General features: G+C 51.3%; 1 protein-coding gene across 2 annotated transcripts in view; it reads left to right on the forward strand.

Moving 5' to 3' along the window:
- The first annotated feature begins 3,874 nt into the window (after positions 1 to 3,874).
- The window catches only part of Eln (elastin), a 43,714-nt gene continuing 25,125 nt past the window's right edge, over positions 3,875 to 22,463 (forward strand). Inside the window, exons 1-9 of one of the 2 annotated variants that reach the window (XM_087903559.1) lie at positions 3,875 to 4,045; positions 12,022 to 12,072; positions 13,550 to 13,582; positions 14,392 to 14,424; positions 18,307 to 18,336; positions 19,801 to 19,836; positions 21,090 to 21,188; positions 21,617 to 21,754; positions 21,839 to 21,910. In XM_087903559.1, coding sequence (XP_087759685.1) covers positions 3,961 to 4,045; positions 12,022 to 12,072; positions 13,550 to 13,582; positions 14,392 to 14,424; positions 18,307 to 18,336; positions 19,801 to 19,836; positions 21,090 to 21,188; positions 21,617 to 21,754; positions 21,839 to 21,910 — 577 coding nt within the window. In that variant the 5' untranslated portion in view covers positions 3,875 to 3,960. The remainder of the gene's footprint in view (positions 4,046 to 12,021; positions 12,073 to 13,549; positions 13,583 to 14,391; positions 14,425 to 18,306; positions 18,337 to 19,800; positions 19,837 to 21,089; positions 21,189 to 21,616; positions 21,755 to 21,838; positions 21,911 to 22,463) is intronic. The other variant, XM_087903558.1, reaches the window with a different exon arrangement.

The following is a 22,463-nucleotide window of genomic DNA, read 5'->3' on the forward strand; positions in this document are numbered from 1 at the left end:
TCAGAAGCCTGGATACTGAACTGGCAATGGTAATACATGCCTGTCGTCCTAGCCATTTAAGAGACTAAGGTGGGAGAATCACAGGTTTTGAGGTCAGCCTGCGCTACATAGTAAGCAAGTTCAAAGCTATCCTGTGCCACTTATCAAGACCCTAGCTTGAAATAGAAGACAAAAGTGGCTAAGGATGTAGGTCAGTAGTGAAGGGTCAGCCTAGAATCTGCCAGTAAGTCAGGGGCTGGGGTGTGGCTTAGTAGTAGAGCTCCTGCCTAGAATCCCCCAGTGAGGGGCTGGGGTGTAGCTTAGTAGTAGAGTGTTTGCCTAACCAATGCAAAGCCCCAGATGTTATCCCCAGTTCTGCAGAAGAAAGAAAGAGAAGGAAAGAAGGAAGGAAGGGAAGAAAGGAGTGAGGGAGGGAGGGAGGGAGAGAAGGATTACAGTTACCTGAATGACTACTGAGGGTCTCTGCACAAATCACTGATGTTCTTAGAGACAAAGGAAGCTAGATTTTGTGTCCCTCTAGAACAGAGCCCTGGAGGAACAGGAGCCCATCATAGACTTTGCCCAAATGACTCTCCTAGACACCCTGCAGCCCACAGCGAGCTGGGCCCCCTGCAGGCATTGGAATTTGTCAATGATCTTGGTCAAGGGCACCTAGTCACTCTCAGAGAGTCAGAGTCATTTGGTAAATGAGCTCATTTCATCTGTCCGCTATCCAGGGAGGTGGCACTGAGCAGCTGAAGACTGCTGGGTTGCCAGAATGTTCCAGCAACTGGCTAACGAATGAATATGTCAGTCCATGACTGGCATTCTTAGCCTTTGCCTGGTCACTGCCGCATTAGCTAACATGGAAGAGGCGTGCAGAGGATCCGCCCCACTCCCCCTTTGCAGGTACATGGAGCCTTTTGCAGCAATATACGAAACCAGCTGCAGCACTGAGTTCAAGAGATGAAAAACTGGGGACCAAAGCAGGGCCCTGGCCTGACAGTCCACAGCCTATCCTAGCAAGTCCTCCCTCTATACCTCTCCTGGATCCCCACAGAAAGCCTCTCCTGCTGGCTCCAACCCCTTTCCCAGTCCTGGAATTAATAAAACTCCAAGCAGACTGTGGTTTGCAAGTCTGCAAGCCAGTTCCTGCCCGCGTCACTACTCCAAGAGGAGTGGGGCCCAGCTCCCCACCAGCACCGCTGCTCTCCTCCATCTAGGACTTGGAGCCTCAGGCCCGGTCCACGGCATAGTCCCTATTCCCAGCAAAGAACCCCCCAAACACATACACTACAAAAGTGCTACACACATGCTGTGCAGTTTCTAGATGGTTCCCGTGTTCCCGCTCACTTGAATTTCTCTCTCTCTCTCTCTCTCTCTCTCTCTCTCTCTCTCTCTCTCTCTCTCTCTCTCTCTCTCTCTCATATGATCTCATATTTTGGTTTGATTTTTAGGTTTTTTTGTTTGTTTGTTTTTAAGAGTCCCATGTACCCCCAGGCTGGCCTCAAATTCACTGCACAAGGATGACTTTGGACTCCTGATCCTCCTGCCTCTACCTCCCAAGTGCTGAGATTCGAAGAATGTACCACTATACCTATCCAACCCAGGCTAACCTGGAGCTTGCTATATAGCCCAGGCTGGTATCTACCCTCATGTTACAGCCTCCAAGGTGCCATGCCCAGCTTTGAGATGACTCTCCCATCACGTCCCTTCCACTTTCCAACATGCTGGTGACATCATGGCATAGCTGGTAGGCCACGGGAAAGGGAAAGACTGCCCAGGATCTCAGACTAACCCAGTAGAGACTCAATCAAGCCATACAGCTACACCACAAATGGGGACAGAGCTTGCAGAATTAGCTTCAGCCACGGCACTGTCAGCACCAAATGGATACAGCACACGTCTGGGCACGGGACAGAGACACGCACCCACACTTTCTTCACCTACACCATTATCTCCAAGTTAAGGGTAATTTACATCAGCTAACACATGAGGCAAGTGAACTCTAGGGAGTTGTCCCCTAGAAAGTGCTAGAACTAGCTGTATTCAGTGGTAAACACCGGTCATCCCAATACTACTACTCAGGAGGCTGAGGCAGGAGGATCAAGGCCAACCTGAGTTATATAGTGAGATAATGACCATGCTGAAGGAAGGGAGGGAGGAGGGAGAAAAGAGAGAAGAAGAAATTATGGAGGAAGGAATAGAAGCAAAGAAGAAAGGAAGGGAGGGAGGAAGGAAAGAGAGAAGAAGAAATTATGGAGGAAAGAATAGAAGGAAAGAAGGAAGGGAGGGAGGGAGGGAGGAAGGAAGGAAGGAAGGAAGGAAGGAAGGAAGGAAGGAAGGAAGGAAGGAAGGAAGAAAGGAAGGAAAGAGGGAGACAAAAGAAAAGGAAAAAAAAGAAAAACAGAGACCCAAAAATGAGCCCAGATCCACCTAAGCCACCTGCCTTTGGTCTCTTCCCCCCTGGCCACTACTATCAGAGATGAAGACTCCTCTATACCCTGTGCTAGACAAGATATCCTTAACTTATCCCTCTGAGCCACTTCCTGCAGGAGATAAACCCCAGGACAAACAGTGGACTTTTTTCCTCTGACCAAATATGACCTAGAGCATATGGTCTCCTATCCTGTAGCACCCACATTTCCTTCATACATGCAAGGGTCTTGGAGTGACATAACCTTCCCTTAACCCACCCCTTCACCTCCCAAAAACCTCCCAGGGTCCCCATATCTCAAGGACCGGGTGGCTAGGGCACTACACTTTCCTGACGGGACATTTCTGTTGGTTCAGTAAATGCTGCCCTCTTCTGGTCAACAGAGGAATAGCATCCTCACGCCTTCCCAGAGGCGCCAAAAGAATGGTTTCAGATCCAGGCTTGAGCTAGTGGTGCTCAGTTTAGGACAGGTGGTGACCAAGCAATAGTGAGAATACTGAGTTGATGGTCATCTGCACAGAGTTCCCACCTTCATGTTCTCCGCCAGGCACTTAGGATCCAGTTTGACCTCTGTTGGACACTGGTTTGCCCAGGGATGGTGCAAAGCTATGTTCGTGGCCCATGCAAAACCAACCAACACCTTAAGCAAGGATCATCTTGGAGTCCTAGAGAGACACTAAATATATGACTTTCACTCCCAAGCCGTTCACCTGACCTCAGCCCCTTGGTTTCTGCAACCATAGATCCTAGACTTATCCAACACCCTTTCCCGGGCTTCAAACCGATGACTAAGACCTTGTCTCAACCACAATGAATAGATCGTATGTCAGCGTCCCTATTCTGTCCCCAAAATGCTCCCACAGTGCCATACCCTCTGGTTTTCTCTCCCAGGCAATTCTGCCTGCAGACTCTATAGGCAGACCCCCCCCCCCCCTTAGACCCATCAACCTTCCCAGCCCAGTTTTAGGTAAGGTCTGTCTTTAGCTAGGCTTGGGGGTATCGGGGTGTCTGCAGGGCTAGGGTGGGAGCTGAGGCGCGGGACAGCTGGCCTGTGTCCCCACACTGGGCCTGGGGCCCAGGCAGAGGGGCGGGGGCCTGGCTACTCCAGCCTTGGCTAGGGCTGGGATTTTTTGGCCGGGCTGCCTGGGCCCTCCCTCCTGCTTCCTCTCCAGAGGACTGTCCTGGCAAAGGCCCCCTCGCACTTTCTGGCGGGAACAGGGCCAGGAGCAAGCAAACAGCTACAGAGGGAAAGCCGCGCACGCGTGTGTGTGTGTGTGTGTGTGTGTGTGTGTGTGTGTGTGTGTGTGTGTGTGCAGGAAAATAGACCCATGGTTCAGGCAGATTCAGCCTAGGAGGCTTGCAAGCCTGGCCTTTCGTAATTGCCCCCTCCCCCGCGACCCCCTCTCCCAGCTCCCCCTCCTCCCGCCCTCCTCCCACCCGCCCTCTATCCCTCCCTCCCTCCCTCACAGCAGCCTACCAGGCAGCAATTACGCTTTGGGGATAAAACGAGGCGCAGAAAGCAGGCTGGGGCAGTCCTCCCCGAGATGGCGAGTCTGACAGCGGCAGTCCCGCAGCCTGGCGTTTTGCTGATCTTCTTGCTCAACCTCCTCCATCCCGCGCAGCCTGGAGGTAAGGGGCCCCTCGCCGGTCCCACACTGCCCCTCGCCGGTCCCACACTGCCCCTCGCCGGTCCCATGATGCCCACATCTGCGGGACCCAGCCGGCCAGGAGACAAGACTGATGGGGGATCCCGGAGATGGATGAGCCCTTCGCCTCCAGATCCCCCCTCTCCCTCTTCCAGGCAGGGTCCTGGGAACTGTCTCCTCTAGAGAGCTAGCTCCGCGGAGGGGGATCCTGTCAAACATACATTCCACAAATCAGGATGGTCCCTAGCCTCTGTTCAAGCTCGAGAGGGGGGCGGTCCTCGGAGCCACCTGGGTGCTTACCCAGTGGAGGCAGTTTGCACACCTGTACACACACCAGCCTGGGGAGAGACAATCCTGGTTGCTTGGGAGATGCTGGGAGTGTGTGTGTGTGTGTGTGTGTGTGTGGTGTTTCACACTATGTTGCACAGGTGTCAATGTGAGGATCTGGCTGATCATGTCCCTGAAGGAGGAGTATCTGGGAAAGGTATGGTCTGTTGATGAGTCCATCCCTAGACAGGTGGAGGTGGAGGGAGGCAACCATGAAGTTGTCTGGTGGGACCTGCCAAAGTCTAACACACAGTTGGAGCGTGGTGAGCCACACCTGTGTTCCCAGCATGTAAGTTCAAAGCCAGCTAGACCCATCTCCAAAAAAAAAAAAAAAAAAAAAAAAAAAAAAAAAAAAAAACACTGAATGAGGGTTAAGGATGTCTCAGTTGGTAGAGCGCTTGCTAAATATAAACAAAGCCCTGGGGAAACTAGATTGGCATGGTGATGCATACCTGTGTGGTGGCCCCCGACAATCAGGAATTCAGTGTGTCGTTGGCTACATAGTGAGTTCAAGGCCATACGGGCTACGGGATGCCATCTCAAAAAAAAAAAAATAACATCCTGAAGAAGTCTGGTGCTCAGGTGTAGGTTGTCACTGTAAGTGTGTGCCAGTCCTTGTCCGTAGGAGGGTTTCCTGAGGTGGCATATGGGCCAGGGGGTGAGCTGGGAAAGGTGCCCATCTCCCAGCAGACAGGGCACAGCTGGTGTCAGAGGCTACACTGAGCCGCCAGTTACCGTTCTGGTCATCCGCTATGTGTCCCGACCAGGCACATTGGATTATGGGAGAGGAAGGAGACGGCGGCTCGCAGAGGGAAGGTGCATCCGGCTATGAGGACAGGGGTGCAAGCCCATGAGCCATCTGCTGGGGTCATCTAGGTGGGATCTGGTTTCCGTGAGAGCCCTCCTTGTCGTGGGAATCTGAACTTGAACTGGGGACAGGGGGCTGCAGGGCAGGGTGGGGCAGGGCAGGGCTGGGCTGTGGTCAGAGGCTGGGTGGGAACAGCAGCTGGTCTATGAGAATGACCTGCTCAGGGTAGGCGCCCACTGGAGGACAAGGGTTCCTAGCCTGGGACAAGACTGAGGGTTATGGGTACCAACAGGACCCTGCAGCTTCAGCAAGCCAGTGGTTAAGAGCCGTGACTCTGGATCGCCTGACCCTCCCGGCCCAGATGTGGTCACCTAACATCTGCCCACCCTCCTCCCTCGATGGCTATACTAGTTCATCATAAAGAAACTATTATCTGAACACACCTGAGGCAGGAGGCTATCTAGTTGGTGGGAAACCTGTACTAGATAGTGAGATCTTCTCTCAAAAGAATCTAAAGGAAGGCAAGAAATGGAGCTCAGCTAGTAGCTCACTTGCTTCGCGTGCTAGAAGGCCTGAGTTTTATCCCCACCACCACACAAACCAGGTGTGGTGGTGGCTCCTGCCTGTGGTCCCAGCTCTCAGGAGGTGGAGGCAGAAGGATCAGGAGTTCGAGGTCACATTTAGCTATAGAGGGAGTTCGTGGCTAGCCTGGGCTACACAAGACCTTTTCTTGAAAGGTACAGAAATAGAGCCTGAGGTAAGGCCACCACTAGAAGTTAGTATCAGCCAGCTTTCTGCCCTGAGTCAAAAAAAAGAAAAAGAAAGAGGGGGGTGGGGAAGTGCCAGGGGATACTGGGGAGAGACAGCCCTGGGGCGGAGTCTTCCTATAAGGGCAGAAGAAACCCTCCCCTTGTAGTCTGGGTGACATCATTCAGTACTCACTGGCATCATTCCCCTACCCCCCACCCCGTGAAGATAAATCTCAACTCTGTCCCAGGTGGCTGGAGTCACTAGGTTCAAGCAAGAGGCATGTGGATTGATGAGGCCTTTCAAGATTTGTTCTGAGTCCACTGAACTCCTAAGAGGTCAGAGGTCGACGTGGGGCTGGACATTGGTCATACCTACCTAGTCTCCCACCTGTCTGGTCCCGGGTGTGGGGGGGATCCCGGTCTCCCCAAGAGAAGGATGTCATGGGCACCAGCTCCTCGTTGCTGATGGGGGTGATAATAACATTTCCTCTGACTAATGACTTGCGTCAGCCCGTGTTAGAGGGAATATATAAACCAGGTGTGGTGGCCCAGGAGCTCCCGAGATTAGGACAGCGGGATCACCCTGGATGTGAGTCCTGTGCCACAGAGGGAGTTCCAAGCCAGCCTGTGCTAGATGGTGAGACTCTATCCCCCCAAAACAAAATTAAAATAAAAGGTCACCAAAAGGAAGGGGAAAAAAATCAAGCATGGTAGCACCCTTGCCTATAGCCGCCTTGCACTTTAGAAAGATGGAGACAATGTCATCATCTATAGAGTGAGTTCTAGGCTAGCCTGGGCTACAAGAAACTCCTTTTTTTAAAAAAGTACATGTTGGAGGATCGGACGTAAAACAAAGTTCAGTGATCTTCCTGACCCCAGAAATGTTTTCCGCAGCCCCTCCCCCTCATTTACACGCTGAAGGTTTATCTCAAGGTAAACCTGATGGGCATGATGGTTGCCTGGACCTATGCCGTGACCTAAGAATTCTTCCTCTATTTGATCTGTGGAGGCTCTTGTTCGAGGGATTGGAGGGTTGACAGCTCCCCAGGTGCCTCTGATAAGCTGCCAAAGATTTAGTGCCTTGATCCGGCTCTGTGCGTCTGGTTGGAGCAAGGGATAGCTCACCCAAACGCAGGAGCACGGGCAACTTTGGCAAAGGGTCTGGCAAACTGCTCCTCACACACAACAAACATCTTGGCGAGGTTTTATCTGCTCAGTCCTGGCTGCCCCACTGGATTTTGGCTTGGCAGAGCCCCCTGCCAGGACCCATTAGCCCTGCTAACCTCCTAGTGGCAAGGTCAAATGTAGATAGATACCAGGCCAAGGTGCTGGTCTGGTTGATTCTCAGTTTCCCTGGCTGCAAAAGGGAAAAAAACATCCCTATTTTTAGCACCCAGCCCCTAAGCATCCCTGGGGTTTAGGTGCAAGGGTAACAGTAGCAACTTGACAGCTGCCAAAAATATATCCACTGGAGGATCATGGGACAGCAAAGCTCTGGAGTGACCTACTCTCTTATAATTTGCTCAGGGTCTGATGGTCCATGAAATTAGCTCCTATCTTTACTTTTCTAAGGTTTTTTAAAAATTGTTTGTTATTGTTTTTTGTTGCTTTGGATTTCTGTTTCATTTTTATGGTTTTGTTGTTTTTGTTTGTTTGTTTGTTTGCTTGCGGGTGAGGGGTTTGGTGCTGGGGACTGAACCCAAAGCTTTGTGCATGCTGGGCAAGTGTGCTACCTCTGAGCTGTATGCCCAATCTCTAAGATGGGTTTTTTGTTTTGTTTTGTTTTTTGTTTGTGTGTTTGTTTTTGTTTTATTGAGACAAGGTCATTGATTGGCCAAGCTGGCATTGAACTCACTCTGTGGTTGAGGGTGACCTTGAACTCCTGATCTGCCCACTTCCACTTCCCGAATGCTGGAATTAAGTCTGTGAGCCACTGAGCCTGGATCCAATTTCCTAAGGTTAAAGAATACTTTTGTTTCTCGAATATGTAGCTCTGACTGGCCTGGAACTTGGCAGGTAGGACATATTGTCCTCTCCAATTTACAGCAATCCTCCTGCCTCTGCCTGCCAAGTACCAGGATTATCAGTGCCCATCACTGCCCCTGACCTACCCAGCCCAGTTTCTAAGGCTTAATTCTCCCTGGTGATTGGTATATAAACAGGTAACAGAAATGGAGAGGGCTCAGGGAGGGTTCTCCAGAGAATCTGAGGGGACTTGAGAGAAAATTTAACTGAACATGGGGACCCAGGCCTTTACCCCCCAGGATTTAGGATGTTGAGACAGGATTGTAAACCCAAATCCAGCCTGAGCTACATACAGAGTTCAAGCTAGCCTGGGCTACAGAGAAGCCCTATGTTGGAAAAGAGAAGAGAAGAGGAGATGAGAGAAAAGAGAAAAGGAGGGGAGGAAAAGGAGGGGAGGAGAGGAGAATTAGGCAAGGGGAGGGGAGGGAAGCAGAAGAGAGGAAGCAGAAGAGAAGAAAACATTCTGAGGCACTGAGGAGCAGGCTGCCGCCCAGGAGCCAGCCAAGTGCAGACCACACAGATGAAAGCAGAGCTGAAGATCTCCCTTCTCAGAGAGTTTACAGGCAGAAGACTAAGGGGTGTTTTCGGGGCTTCTAGCCCAGGTCAGAGGACTGTTCGGATCCCTGGGAGTCTAGGGTCATGATTCACACATGTGAGAGACGAGATTCGCCCCAAGGCTAGCAGGAAGAATGAGCCAGACTGACATAAAACAAGACACAAGTGTGTTCTAAGCCAGCTGCTTGTGGCCGACTGAGCATTGAAGGCAGGAGAAACCGTGGCGGGCTAGGAGGAGGAGCGGAGAAGACTTCCAGCAGGGTCTTGGAGAAGAGGAGGACTTGGAGGGAGGTGAGGATGTTCTCGGTAGGAGATCCTGCTGGCACAAAGGAGACGGTAGGAATGAAGACCATGGGGGGTGGGGTCGAGACCTCCATACGCAGTGTATGATTTTTGAGACAAGGGGCTTGCTATGTTGCACAGGCTAGCCTGAATCTCGCTGTGTAGTCCAGGAAAGCCTCCATCTCCCTAAGAAATGCAACGTGATCTCAAACTCACACTCCTCCTGTCTCCGCCTCTGAGTACGGGATTACAGGTGTGTGCCAACATGTCCTATCGACAGAGTCCTTTATTCTTATTATATTTATTGTGTCTATATGCACATATCATAGTGGGGGTGTTGGTCAGAGAACAATTAGGGGGAGTCAACTCTTCCCCTCCGCCATGCGGGTTCTGGGGATTGAACTCAAGCCATGAGGCTTGGCAGCCAAGATAAGAGAAGGCAGCTACTCAGCCTTCTCCATTTTCTCAGTGAAAAACAGGAATCAAAAACTCTAGCCAGGCCTGGTGGCACATGCCTGCCCTCTCAGCGCTCTAGTGGCTGAGGCTGGAGAATCTCATGTTCGAAAACAGCTTATGCTACACAATGAGATCCGGTCTCAAAACAACATTCCAACTATCTGGGGTGTCCTGGTTTGGGTGTGACGCTGGACCAGTGTGATTGGGCTATGAAACATGGTTGTGGAAAGCAGAGAGGAGCTAGAGAGAGGGGAAGTAACAGTGCCCTCAAGAGGGAACCTGGTTGTAGGCAGGGTGTTGGATAACAGAACTCTTAAGAGAGAGGACATAGGGCTTAGTCAAGTCAGGGGCTCAGCAGGCCCACCCCCAGGGGCCTTATGGGGGAGCGAGGAAACAAATCAAACACAACCCAATCTCTCTGCCTCCCTCACTCACCATTTATTGAGTACCTATTGTATACCTGGGCCTAGCCATGCACTAAGAGAAAACAGGGGACCCAAGATCACCAGCACTTTCTTTTAACAATTATTTCTGTGTGGGGTCTGATTAGGATCTGTCCTTTCATTTGAATGCTTGCAACCATGCGAAGCAGCAAACCTCACACCTACATTGTGAGGAAGAAAAAAAAAAGTGAGGCTTGGCTAAGGAGGTGGTTCCGTTGGCAGAGTGTGTGCCTAGCGAGCCTGAAGCCCTGGGTTCTAGTCCCAGCCCTGGAACAAACCAGGTGGGGTGGCACAGGTCTGTCACCCCAGCACTGGGGAGACGCAGTTACTTGCCTGAGGTCACACACCGAATGAGGAGCTGGGAGAGAAGCCAGAGGGCCGTGCCCTGGGTCCCCTTGCTGTTCCCACCACATTGTTCCCTTGTTCCTGTTGTTCCCACAGGCAGCTCTGGGGCTTGAGACCAGAAAGAACAGGAAGAGAAGTGGAGAAAGTGCAGGAGAGAGGCAGAGACTGGAACTCCCCGCTTGGGGCTCAGAGCATCAAAGGCTTGGGGGGCCATGTGTGTTTGGCAGCTCAAGACAATGTTAGAAGTCTGTTTCCTGCAGACTCAGATCCCTGGGGCCACCCCTCCCCGAGCCCCCAAGCTCTGAGCAGATCGAGACCATCTAGGCCTAGGCCTGGCTCTCAGTCTCTCGAGGGTTAAAAGGGGAGGGGCACAGACCCCAGGAGGTGGTGGCGCCAGGACTTTAGCACAATCTGCCCATGGCGGCCAGACATTCCTAACCCTGCTTCAGCTGACAAGGTCCAGGGACCAGGCAGGCCCAGCTGTGTATTGTCACCGAGTCCCTGAGGCCAGACACACAGACATCTGGCTGAGAGGTCTCCCTGAACCCACTAAAAAGCTACATGACTGGCTGGCACCCACCTTGCATTCCCCACCACATGGCTCTCGGGCTCCCTTCAGCAAAGTAGAGTTGGGCCCTGGTGACAAGGTGACTTGTCAAGGTTAGAGGTCATGGCTCAGTATAGGAGTCTCCATTTGTTGCCATGACAACAACTCCAGGGCCAGCATCTCCAATGAAAGCTTTGGCTGGTCCCTGGGGACTAAATTCGTGACCTTGGCTTGGAATTAACTGTTCCTTAGGAAACTATTCGATTGGCTCATTCATGGTGTTCCCACCCCCTCCAGTCCCTGGCGCCTCCCAAAACAGCCCTGGGTCCACGGCCAGAACCCCACCCAAAGAGAGTTGCCCAGGGGCCAAGGACACTGACCTCGCACTATCCTACCAGAGTGGGAATGGCTAAAGCCAGACAGCAGCTAACTCCTAACTGATGTCATCACCCAGCCTGCCCTCTTACATTTGACTCCAGCCTTACCGCCCAGCTCGGAGCAAAGTCGTGGGTAAAGCAGGTAGGCAGAGTCCCTTGCCCAACGCCCAGTCACAACCACAGGCAAGGTCCCTTCTCGTCAACAGTGTTAAGCCTCCTGCTCAGAGAAGTGGCCTGGGTTCGCTCCAGGCTTCATGTTTACCCAGCTGTGTGGCCCCAACCACTTCCCTTAACCTCTCTGGGCCTGATTTCAAGTCTACTGCAACTACAGTTCAGAACTTCTGCCCCTCCTGCTTCATTGAGACGCTTTGGGAAGAATGAGAAAATGCAAAATCAGGTGTGGTGGTTCATGCTTACAATCTTGGCTTCTCAGGAGGCTGAGGATGGGGGAGGAGGGTGCAAGATCAAGACCAGTCTGAACCACGTAGTGAGGACCTGTCTCAATAAAACAAGAACTGGGATCATGTCGGTGGTAGAGCTCCTTTCTAGAATCCCCCAGTGAGGGGCTGGGGTGCGGCTCAGTGGTAGAGCCCCTGCCTAGAATCCCCCAGTGAGGGGCTGGGGTATGGCTCAGTGGTAGAGCCCCTGCCTAGAATCCCCCAGTGAGGGGCTGGGATGTAGTTCAGTGGTAGAGTGCTTGCTAAGCACACATACACAAAAGGAACCAAATATGTATGTATGTATGTATGTATGTATAGCAGTTGTTTACCCTCAGACATTGATCTATAGACAAACAATACCATAATCATTATCTATATCTTCATTAAAACGCGTTTGGTGACAGGCAGTAGTGGTGGATGTCTCTTAACTCCAGCCCTCAGGGGGCAGAGGCAGGCGGATCTCTGTGAGTTCGAGGACAGCCTGGTCTACAGAACGAGCTCCAGAACAGCCAGGGCTACACAACACAATGAAACCCTGTCCCAAAAACAAACAAACAAAAAGCCTGATAAGCCTGGCTAATCAGAGTCGACCCTCTTCCTTCTAGGGGTCCCAGGAGCTGTGCCCGGTGGAGTTCCTGGCGGAGTCTATTATCCAGGTAATGTCCATGAAGTTTCCCCACACCTCTTTATGACAGATGGGGATGGATTGCTCATGAGAGAGAGAATATTTTTAAGTATTTTTATTACACTTATTTTTAGGGCTTGCATGTGGAGGTCGGAGAACAACTCTTTTTGTTTGGGTGTTTCTTTTGGTTTGTTTGTTTTGTTTTTTTGAGACAGAGTCCCACTATGTATCCCTGGCTGTACTGGAACTCACAGAGATCCTCTGGAGGGCTGGGATTAAAAGCATGTGACACCATGCCCAGTTCCATAGGACAACATTTGGGAATTGGATCTTTACTACCACCATGCGGGTCCCAGGGCTGAAACTCAATATGTTAGGCTTGGCAGCAAATGAGCTTTACCCACTGAGCTAGTTCATGGGCCAGAGAAGTTATCACATTTCCATTCCTGCCACTGAGGACCTGCAAATCGGGCCCATTTTCTGAAGACGTTAACCAGGCCGGGGATGTGGCTCAGTTAGCAGAGTGTTTGCCTAGCATGTGTGAAACCCTGGGTACCCTCCCCAGCACTGTTTAAACCAGGTATAGTGGCTGCATACCCGTAATCCCAGCACTTGGGAGGACAGACGTTCAAGGACATCCCTTGGCTGTAGAAGGAGCTCAGGCCAGCTTGGGCTGTGTGAGACACTGCCTCACACAGCAATCCAATCAGTGGAGCGAGCTGTGAAGGCACACATCTGTAACAGTAGCATCCCAGACATAGAGAGTCAAGAGTTCAAAGCCAGCTTCAGCTGCATAGTCTCCACCCTAAGAAAAGCTGCTAATGGAACATCTATTAAGAGCATAAATATTGGACAAGATGGAGCATAATCCCTGCTGTCAGGAGGCTGGCGCCTTCACACATTCCTGTCATTGGAAGGGTTCGCAGTCCTCGAAGCTTTAATCCCACTCTTGGCAATCCACCAGAGGCGAATAACAGAGAAGATAAATAGAGCGACTAAGCTGGGGATGCAGCTTGATGGGTAGAGCGTTTGCCGTGTGTATGTGAAGCTCCAGCATCTCATAAACCACGGGGTCGTGGCGAATGCCTGTAATTGTGGAGCGAGCTAGCTATCCACACCGGTCAACTTGGGGTTTGATTGGCACACCCTGCATCAATGAATAAGGTACAAGAGTGATGGTGGTGACTCCAGACATCAACTTTGGGCCTCCACAGGAATGCACACACACACACACACACGCAAACATGCACACAAGCATATACACACGCATACCAGACACGCATACATGAAAAAGATGGAAAGAAAATAACTGAGACGAAGTCAAAAGTCCCTCTAGTTCCATCCTAGGACAAACGGACACAAGGCTATTGAGTCAGTAAGACAGAAAAAGAAACTGGGTCATAGGAGCTGACTTGGCCAAAGTTCTACGGCTAGAATTTGATGGTGGTGGGGTGTGGCTTGTCTGGATACTAACCTCTGATATTTCTCTCTCTCAATGTACACAACAGGGGCTGGAATCGGAGGACTGGGAGGAGCAGGAGGTAAGCTCAGAAACTAGCCTTAGGCTCCTCAGCGAAAGGATCTTGGTGTCATCGTGACCCCCCAACACACATTATTAGACCTCAGGTCTTCAAGAGATCTCAGCAACTAATGTTTCCCCTGGGAAAGAGACCTACTTAAAAACAAAACCCTGATAACCCTTTTAGGACCCTCATGGCCCCTACCTACTTTTATATTTTCTTTGATCTCCTCTCTTAACAATCCTGCCAGGTGGAGATTAACTCCTCTTGAGGGGAAAAAAAAAACCTGAGAAATTGCTGGAGATGTTGGTGCATGCCTATAACCCCAGCACCGAGGAGGTAGAAACTAGGTATCAAGAATTCAGAGTCATCCTTGACGATATAGCAACTTCAAGACCAGCCTGAACTACATGAGACATAATCTCAAAACAAGCTGGGAAGCTGTCACTCAACAAAACTCCAGAGGGAAAGATGGACTCCCAGGGATGACTAAGCAAGAGAACTTTCTAGGCATCACCTCTAGCACTTGAGGAAGAGACCCACATACAGCCCTCACCCTCTACTGTGGGGCGGGCGTAAGCGGTAGATAAGTACTAAGAGATGGGAGGAGGTACATGCCTGTAATACCAGAACTTGGGAGTTAGAGGTAGGAGATTCAGGAGTTCAAAGTCATCCTTGGCTATATCATGGATTTGAGGCCAGCCTGGGCTGTGAAGAGTCCCTGTCTCAGTCCCTGTCTCAGACAGACAGACAGAAACAGACAGACAGACAGACAGAGAGAAACGAGTCACTTCTTCCCTACCATTCATTATCATTTCTTTTCTCTACAGCTTTGGGACCTGGAGGAAAACCACCTAAACCAGGTAAGATCTAAGCAAGGTCCCTGAAATGGGGAAGATAGGATGCACAGAGCCATGCTTGGCAAGGGATCCAAAAGGAGGGAGCTGTAGGCATCAGCTATCAGGTATGAACAGGCTAGAGTCAGGCCGCAAGTTGGCCGGACACAGGAGGTTGGGGGCAATTCAGTGGCCTATGTCCAGCATGGGCCCAATGTGCCAGCTTCCTGGAGCGTGTCCTCTGCTCCCAGTCCCAGAAAAAAAAAAAACTGATGTTTCAGGCAAAGCAGCATTTGAGGTCCCCATGGCCTCCTGTAAGGCAACACTTAGAATGGAAGACCCCAGACGCTGTATCTAGACATTTGACTTGTGAGATCAACTTTAAGCTAAACCTGACGCCTGGCCCCAGATGACCTCCCTGCCTGTTACCAGCCTCCTTCCAGCTGTATCTAGATCATGGAATTTTATAGTAAGGAAAAAAATCATAGCTCTGCTTCATCAGCAATGCTGGGATCTTCCAACAGTGATCACTCTCAGCTTTGAGAAGGGGCAAATGGGGGGGGTGTCTTTCGATGGAACACTCTGGAATAAGAAGCATGGGGAGGCCATGGTCTAGTAGTACACACCTGTGATCTTAGCTCCTTAGAAGGTTGAGACAGGAGGGTTCTGAGTTAGAGGGGCCAGCCTCAGATAGATAGCAAGACCTATTTCAGAATAAAAAGTAGAAAGAATACTGAGGATATATAGTTCAGTGGTAGAGCACCTGCCTAGAATCCCCAGTGAGGGGCTGGGGTGCAACTCAGGGGTAGAGCACCTGCCTAGAATCCCCCAGTGAGGGGCTGGAGTGTGGCTCAGTGGTAGAGCCCCTGCCTAGAATCCCCCAGTGAGGGGCTGGGGTGTGACTCAGGGGTAGAGCACCTGCCTAGAATCCCCAGTGAGGGGCTGGGGTGCGACTCAGTGGTAGAGCCCCTGCCTAGAATCCCCCAATGAGGGGTTGGGGTGTGGCTCAGTGGTAGAGCCCCTGCCTAGAATCCCCAGTGAGGGGCTGGGGTGTGACTCAGGGGTAGAGCACCTGCCTAGAATCCCCCAGTGAGGGGCTGGGGTGTGGCTCAGTGGTAGAGCACCTGCCTAGAATCCCCAGTGAGGGGCTGTGGTGTGACTCAGTGGTAGAGCACCTACCTAGAATCCCCCAGTGAGGGGCTAGGAGTATCATACAGGGGTAAGCAAGTTGAAAACCCTGTGTTTCATCCCTCTTACACATGCACACACACATACATACACACACACACGCACACACGCACACGCACACACACACACACCCGCATGTACACACACGGCACCCTAGTCATATTAATGCCCCTCCCTCGTGTGTGATGCTCTCTCTGTGGCATATGCATCCCCACCCAGTGCCTGCCACCCTGGCTCCAAAGTCACATGCTCCTGGACAGTTGAGAGGTCCAACTGCTCTTACAAAACCCTGATGACAGATGACCCAACTACTAATGAATGTGCGAGAAGCTGATTCTCCTTCCCTAAAATCTATGGGAGTTGTGAAACTTCAGGACCAGGGCCAGTAAGGGAGGAAAAGGACGGGGCATCTGGACAAGCTAGGTTCTAGGGGCTGAGAATTTTGTAAAACCAGGAGATTCCATGGCTCGTTAATCCAAAGATGGAACTTGGGGTCTGTTATATGCAAGGCAAGCACTCTACCACTGAGCTACATCCCTGGATCTCTTTTTACATTTCTTCAAAAACTACATTCATTTATTGGTTTGTATATCTATTTATTATGGGTGTGGTATGCATGTACCCAGGGTGCCTCTAGAGGTCAGAGGGTAACTTTTGGGCACTGATTCTCTGCTTCCACCTTGCAGGTTCCAATAATCGAACTCATGCTGTCAGGCTTAGTGACAAGGGCCTTCACCAGTTGAACCACCTTATTTTTATTTTGATACAGGATCTCCCCAAATTGTCCAGGCTGACCTTGAACTATATAACCCAGACAGGCCTTGATATATAGATCCTGCTGCCTCAGCCTCCTGAGTAGCTGAAATGGCAGGCATGTGCTACCAGGTCCAGTTCCTATGCTCATCTTTTAGCCTCAGGATACATAGACTGAAGTCTGTAACAGGCTTGGCCAGGCCACCATGAATAACCCGATGAAGGTCCCCACATCCTGGCTAGAGGGATGTCCGGGCCTGCCCAGGCAGGATGGGATAGGGTGTAGGGATTGTACAGATCGTGTTTGGGAACAATTAATCCCCAGGGAGCAGGGGTGGGTGACTTGGCAGCTGCTCCTCCATGTGGGTGCTGTAGGCTGGCCCCTCCCTGCCTGAGCTCTCAGTAGGGGACCAGGCAGCTGGGAGCCAGCCCTGCCCACACCCAGAGCACCAGCTGGAGGCCAGCCGGCTAGCCAGCCACTACAAACAAGGGGTACAGGCAACGATGAGAAGGAGTCAGGATGAGTATCCATGGGACAACCATGTAGGCTGCACATAGTAGGTGCTCCCTGCTCACAAAGTCAGTGGTCCTAAGAAAGTAGGAATCATGGAAGCCACAAGTAGATGGGCATATTAGCCAAGCACAGGGGCAGAAGTCTGTCGTTCCAGCATTCAAGAGGCAGAGGCCAGAGGACCTTGAGTTCAAGGCTACAGAGTGAGTTAAGTGTTGTGGAAACTGAGGCAGAAAAATCACCAGTTCAAGGCCAGTCTGGGCTATATGCAAGTTCAAAATCAGCCTGAATTATACAGTGAGACCCTAAGTCAAGAAAGCAGAAGATGAGAGATAGATAAATAGGTAGGTAGATAGTAGATAGATAGATAGATAGATAGATAGATAGATAGATAGATAGATAGATAGATAGATGAAAACCAGGCATAGTGACACGCAACTTTAACCCTAGCACTTGAGAAGTAGAGACAGGCAGATATCTACGAATTCAAGGCCAACCTGGTCTACATAGCAAGTTCCAAGCCAGCCAGGGCTACACAGGGAGACCCTTTCTGTAAAGAAAAAAAAAAAAAAGGCTGAGTTTGTGATTCGGTTGGTAGAACCCTTGCCTAGCATGCACAAATCCCTGGTTTCCATCCCCAATGCCACATAATAAAACATGGAGGCATGTGCCTGTAATCTCAGCAACCAGGGTGTACAGACCAGGGGATCAGGAGTTCAAGGTCATATTGGCTGCCTATTGAATTTAAAGTCAGCCAGAGCTCTATGAAACCCTGTCTCGAAAAGGAAAGTAGGGGAGACTAGAGAGATGGCTTAGCAATTATGAGCACTTAATGACCTTGCAGAGGACCAGGGTTCAGTTCCCGGCATGCACATGATAGCTCACATGTAACTCTGGTTCCCGGGAATTAGACTCCCTTTACTGGCCCCCACCCAGCACCAGACACACACGCGTGATGCACACACATACAATTAGCCTAAACACTCATACATATAATAGAAATAGGCCTTTTAAAGATTATCATCTAGGGGACTAGAGAGAGGACTCAGTGATCAAGAGCATACGCTGCTCTTACAGAGGACCCAGGGTCGTCTCCCAGCACTCACAACAGGCAGCCCACAGTGGTCTGTTATCTCAGCTTTGGGGGATCTGACAGCTGTGATACCCGTGAGCACCTGCACTCATTCGCACCTCCCATACACAAGACACACACAAATACACATCATTTAAAAAAGATAAAATATACCTTTCTTAAAATTATTATTAATTATTAATCATAAAGATGGGGAAACTGAGGCTCAAGAAATGGTAAGGTGACTCTTTCACCTACAAAGACCATGGGAAGGGGCCCAGAACCTGAGTCTAGAACTTTCTGACTCCCAAAAGAAGGGGACAGGCCCAGAAGGCCCTGGGCTCCCAGCTGTGATCCGGCTCTAACTTTTTCTCCATCTCTCCAGGTGCAGGGCTTCTGGGGGCGTTTGGAGCAGGTGAGTCCAAAAGAGAGGGAGAACAGGGAGTTGCCAGAGATGAGAATAAACTGGGCAAGACTACTGATAAAGAGGGGCAACTGCAGAGACCAGGCCACCCCCAAACTTCACCCCAATCTTTCTCACTTCCAGTCTTGTCCTCTCAGCCCCTCCATCAGACAGGAAAGATTTGAGTGTGCCCCCCGATCCTCTACAAGCGTAGGAAACAGGGCTAACTTCAGGGGAGCTGTTGACAGAACTGGGGAGGGACTGGGAGGTGAGAACAGGAAATGATTGGTCCAGGCAGCCCCAGTCCCTGCCCACCACCATACCATACGGCATGGCTCATTACAGACCCACCTTACAGATGTCTACAATAGACACTTATGGGACTTTTGCTACATGCTTGACAATCATTCTCCTAAGTTATATGCTCAACCCTCTTACAGTTAGAGGATAAGTGGGGAAAGCTGGTCAGAGGAAAGATAATATCCTCTGACCTCCTTAGGGCTCAGCAGACCCTAAACATTGGGGGAGGACCCCTTAGAGGACTTTGCCCTACAACCCTGGACCCCACAGCCAGAGCTGGTGCCGGCAAGAGAGATTTTTCCCATAATTGGAAACAAACCTGCCAAGGCAAGCCTCCAAAACTCCAACCTAACTGGGCCCATCGGTCAAGGCCAAGGCCGTGGAATGTCTCCTGGAGGAGGAGAAGGAATGATCGGGCCCAGATGTAGAAAGGAGAGAGCCAGAGGGACCCATTTGGCTTCTCATGAATCTTAGCAAGGAGGGTTCTGGATAGAAGAATGACTAGATGCTGTACAGGAAGGACCCCCAGGACAGGGGATGTGACGCAGATCACACAGCCCTAACCTAGCGTGCATGAAGCCTAGGACCACATAAACTGGACTTTCCTATTAACTGCCTAAAATCCCAGCATTTGGGAGGTAGAGTAGCCAGGAGAATCAGAAGTTCAAGGTCACCCTTAAGATACATAGTGAGTTTGAGTCAAGCCTGGGCTACATGAGACCTCTCAAAACACAAAAAGCAGGAAGTGGTGGAGACACATTTACAGATCCGGGGTGGGGGAGGGGGTCTGTGTCAGGACGTACAGTCAAGGAAGCAGAGACGATGCCAGGCGTGGCAGCTACCGATGGGAGCAAGGCTGGCCTTGGAGGGGTGAGGGTTTGCTTGCAGACCACTTCCGCCTTCATAGAAAACCAGCTGGATCCTGCCAGCGGCCAGGCATCCTAAGAGATGCACGAGCGGGTCACACTTGTTAGAGATAAGCAGCTCCACACATTTGGTTACTATCTGATGGCTGCAGATTTATCAGGACCATTGCCCTCCACCATCACAGAACCGAAGATATAGGGACCAGCCTAGACACCCACCTCCACCCCACTCCACGACGGCCCTCGTCTGACAAGGAGCCCAGGTGTGAAACCCACATCCTTAACTTCTCTTCCTCTCTCTTCTTCACAGGCCCTGGAGGAATCGCCGGTGCTGGCCCTGGGGCAGGTTAGTGTGAACCCCTGAGCGAGATGCCAGCCTCTCACCCCAGCCTAGGGCACCTGCCTGGGATAAACAGTATTCAGGGCACAGAGTGGGAGTCAGGTGTTGATGAGACCGTGGATGAGGAATGACACCAGTCACCTGCCCCTAAGAAGTCAGGACAGTTGTAATATAGGGATGAGACTGAAGAGAGAGGCATCTCCTTGCTGGTCCAGCAGATCTGCCCACCAGAAAAGGCATAAGAGCAAACTGGGGACTGGAGATGGTGTGGTGCAACGCTCAGAGTACCAGTGCTTAGGGGACAAAGGCATAATGACATGGGTTCAAGGCCAGCCTGGACTACATAGCAAGTTCCAGGCCAGCCTAGCTATAGCGATCTTGTCTCAAAAAAAAAAAAACAAACAAACAAACAAAAAAAAAAAAAACCACATTGAGGCTGGGCATGGTAGCAGACACCTTTAATCTCAGCACTCAGCAGGCAGAGGCGGAAAGATCTCTGAGTTCAAGGCCCGCCTGGTCTGCATAGGGAGTTCCAGTACAGCTGGAGTTCCACAGTGAGACCTTTTCTCAAATGCACACTTATATATGCATTTGTATATGTCTTCATGTATATGTATACACACATGTATACATACATTTTGAGACTTGGCTTACCTGCTCTGGCTTCCATCTCCAGCACTGCATAAACCAGATGTAGTGAAGCACCTGTGAACCCAGCACATGGGAGGTGGAGGACCAAGGAGTGCTCGGTTATCCCCAGCCACATAACGATTTCCAGGCCAGCCTGGACTACATACATAGCCAGACTTTGACTCAAGGACTAAGAGATTTACACAGCTTTGCCTGGCGGAGCTGAGCAGCTAGACATAGGAATCCTCCAACACAGTGGTCCTCGACCTTCCTAATGCCAGGACCCTTTGATTCAGCTCCTCATGTTGCGGTGACCCCCAACCATATCACTTCTCATTGTTATTTCACAGCTGTAATGTTGCCGCTTGTGAATCATAATGTAAAGTCTGTGCTTGTACGACCACTGTGAAAGGGTTATTCCACCCCAAAATGGTCACCACCCACAGGCTGAGAACCGTTGCTCTAACACATGCTCCCATCCTGGTGAGCAGGGCCAATCATGTTGAAGGCCTTCAGAGGACACGGAACCTTGAATACTCTCCTGAGTGAAAGGGCCCAGGCTGAGCTGAGGTTGGGCAGCTCCCACTGGGCAGGGCACTTCCGCACCTCATCTATGCTCTCCTCCACAGGTCTCGGGGCCTTTCCTGCAGGCACCTACCCAGGGGCAGCAGGTGTGGTGCCTGGTGCAGCAGGTGCAGCAGCAGCTTATAAAGCTGCTGCCAAAGCCGGTGAGTGGCATTTTTTTAGGGATAGTGCTATCCGCCCCCTGGCTTTCCCAGACTCTGAAATTCTCAGAGAAGGCTCCTCACCCAGACCCAGGAGACAAGAGTTGTGGGGTGTGGTAGGGAGATCCTACTTCCCTGGGGAAATGATGTGGGCTGCTAGTTGTACCCAGTGGTTTTTTTTGGGGGGGCGGGGGGGTGTCGAGGCAGGGTTTCTCTGTAGCTTTGGAGCCTGTCCTGGAACTCGCTCTGTAGACCAGCCTGGCCTCGAACTCACAGAGATCTTCCTGCCTCTGCCTCCCGAGTGCTGGGATTAAAGGTGTGCGCCGCCACCACCCAGCTCGTACCCAGTCTTAACGTGGTTTGGTGACAGGAGAGACCTTAAGGCACGGTCCCGGTCTGATCCCTGAACTCTCCTGCTTCTGGCTATGCAGGGGTCGGGCTTGGTGGAGTCGGTGGCGTTCCTGGTGCCGGAGTTGGTGGAGTTGGTGGAGTCCCTGGTGTCGGAATTGGCGGCGTCCCTGGTGGTGTTGGTGGTATTGGTGGCATCGGTGGCTTAGGGGTATCAACAGGTATGGTGACCGGACTTGAGTGACTGACTCAAGGTGGTGCCTGCAGACCTGGGTGGAGTCAACTCTGCAATTCCTTCCTTTCAGGTGCTGTGGTGCCACAAGTCGGAGCTGGAGTAGCTGGGGTCGGAGCGGGAGCAAAGCCTGGAAAGGTTCCGGGTCAGTGCAGAATCTATGGGGGGGGGGCGGAGGGGGGAATGGAGGTTAAAGGTCAGAGGTCTAGGAATCCGCTGAGGTCAGAGCCCTCCATTGCTCCAACATGCTCAAGATGAAAGGAACAGTACAAGCTGGATCCAGGGCAGGAGACCTGTTTGGGCAACGCGGCTGAGTGACTTCTAAAAATTTCTATGATCTTGGAGCAAAAAGAGACCTCACAGACGGGCTCTGGATCACAGATGGGGAAACTGAGGTTTTAAATGTTGAGTCAGAACAGAAGGGCCCACAGCTGTTCCCGGTAGAGCTGGAGGGGAGCCCAGCATCCTGCGGCACCCCCATCTGGTGCTCATTTGGCCCCATGCTCTTTAGGAAGTGACTTCAGGTTAAATAAAAGGCGAACATCTGGAAGCCTTTAGACTTGAGGTGGGCTGGCTGGGCTGCGTCAACAGGCTGCGGGCTCCAGAAGACAGTTAAATCGGGGCTCTGCAGGATGTGCAGGCTCTCTCTGACATGGAGCAGGGAGTGCTGTGGTCACGCTCTATCTGGCCCAAGCTAT

This window comes from Myodes glareolus, chromosome 2, assembly GCF_982192425.1.
Source record: "Myodes glareolus chromosome 2, mMyoGla1.1, whole genome shotgun sequence".
Classification (NCBI taxonomy): Eukaryota; Metazoa; Chordata; class Mammalia; order Rodentia; family Cricetidae; genus Myodes; species Myodes glareolus.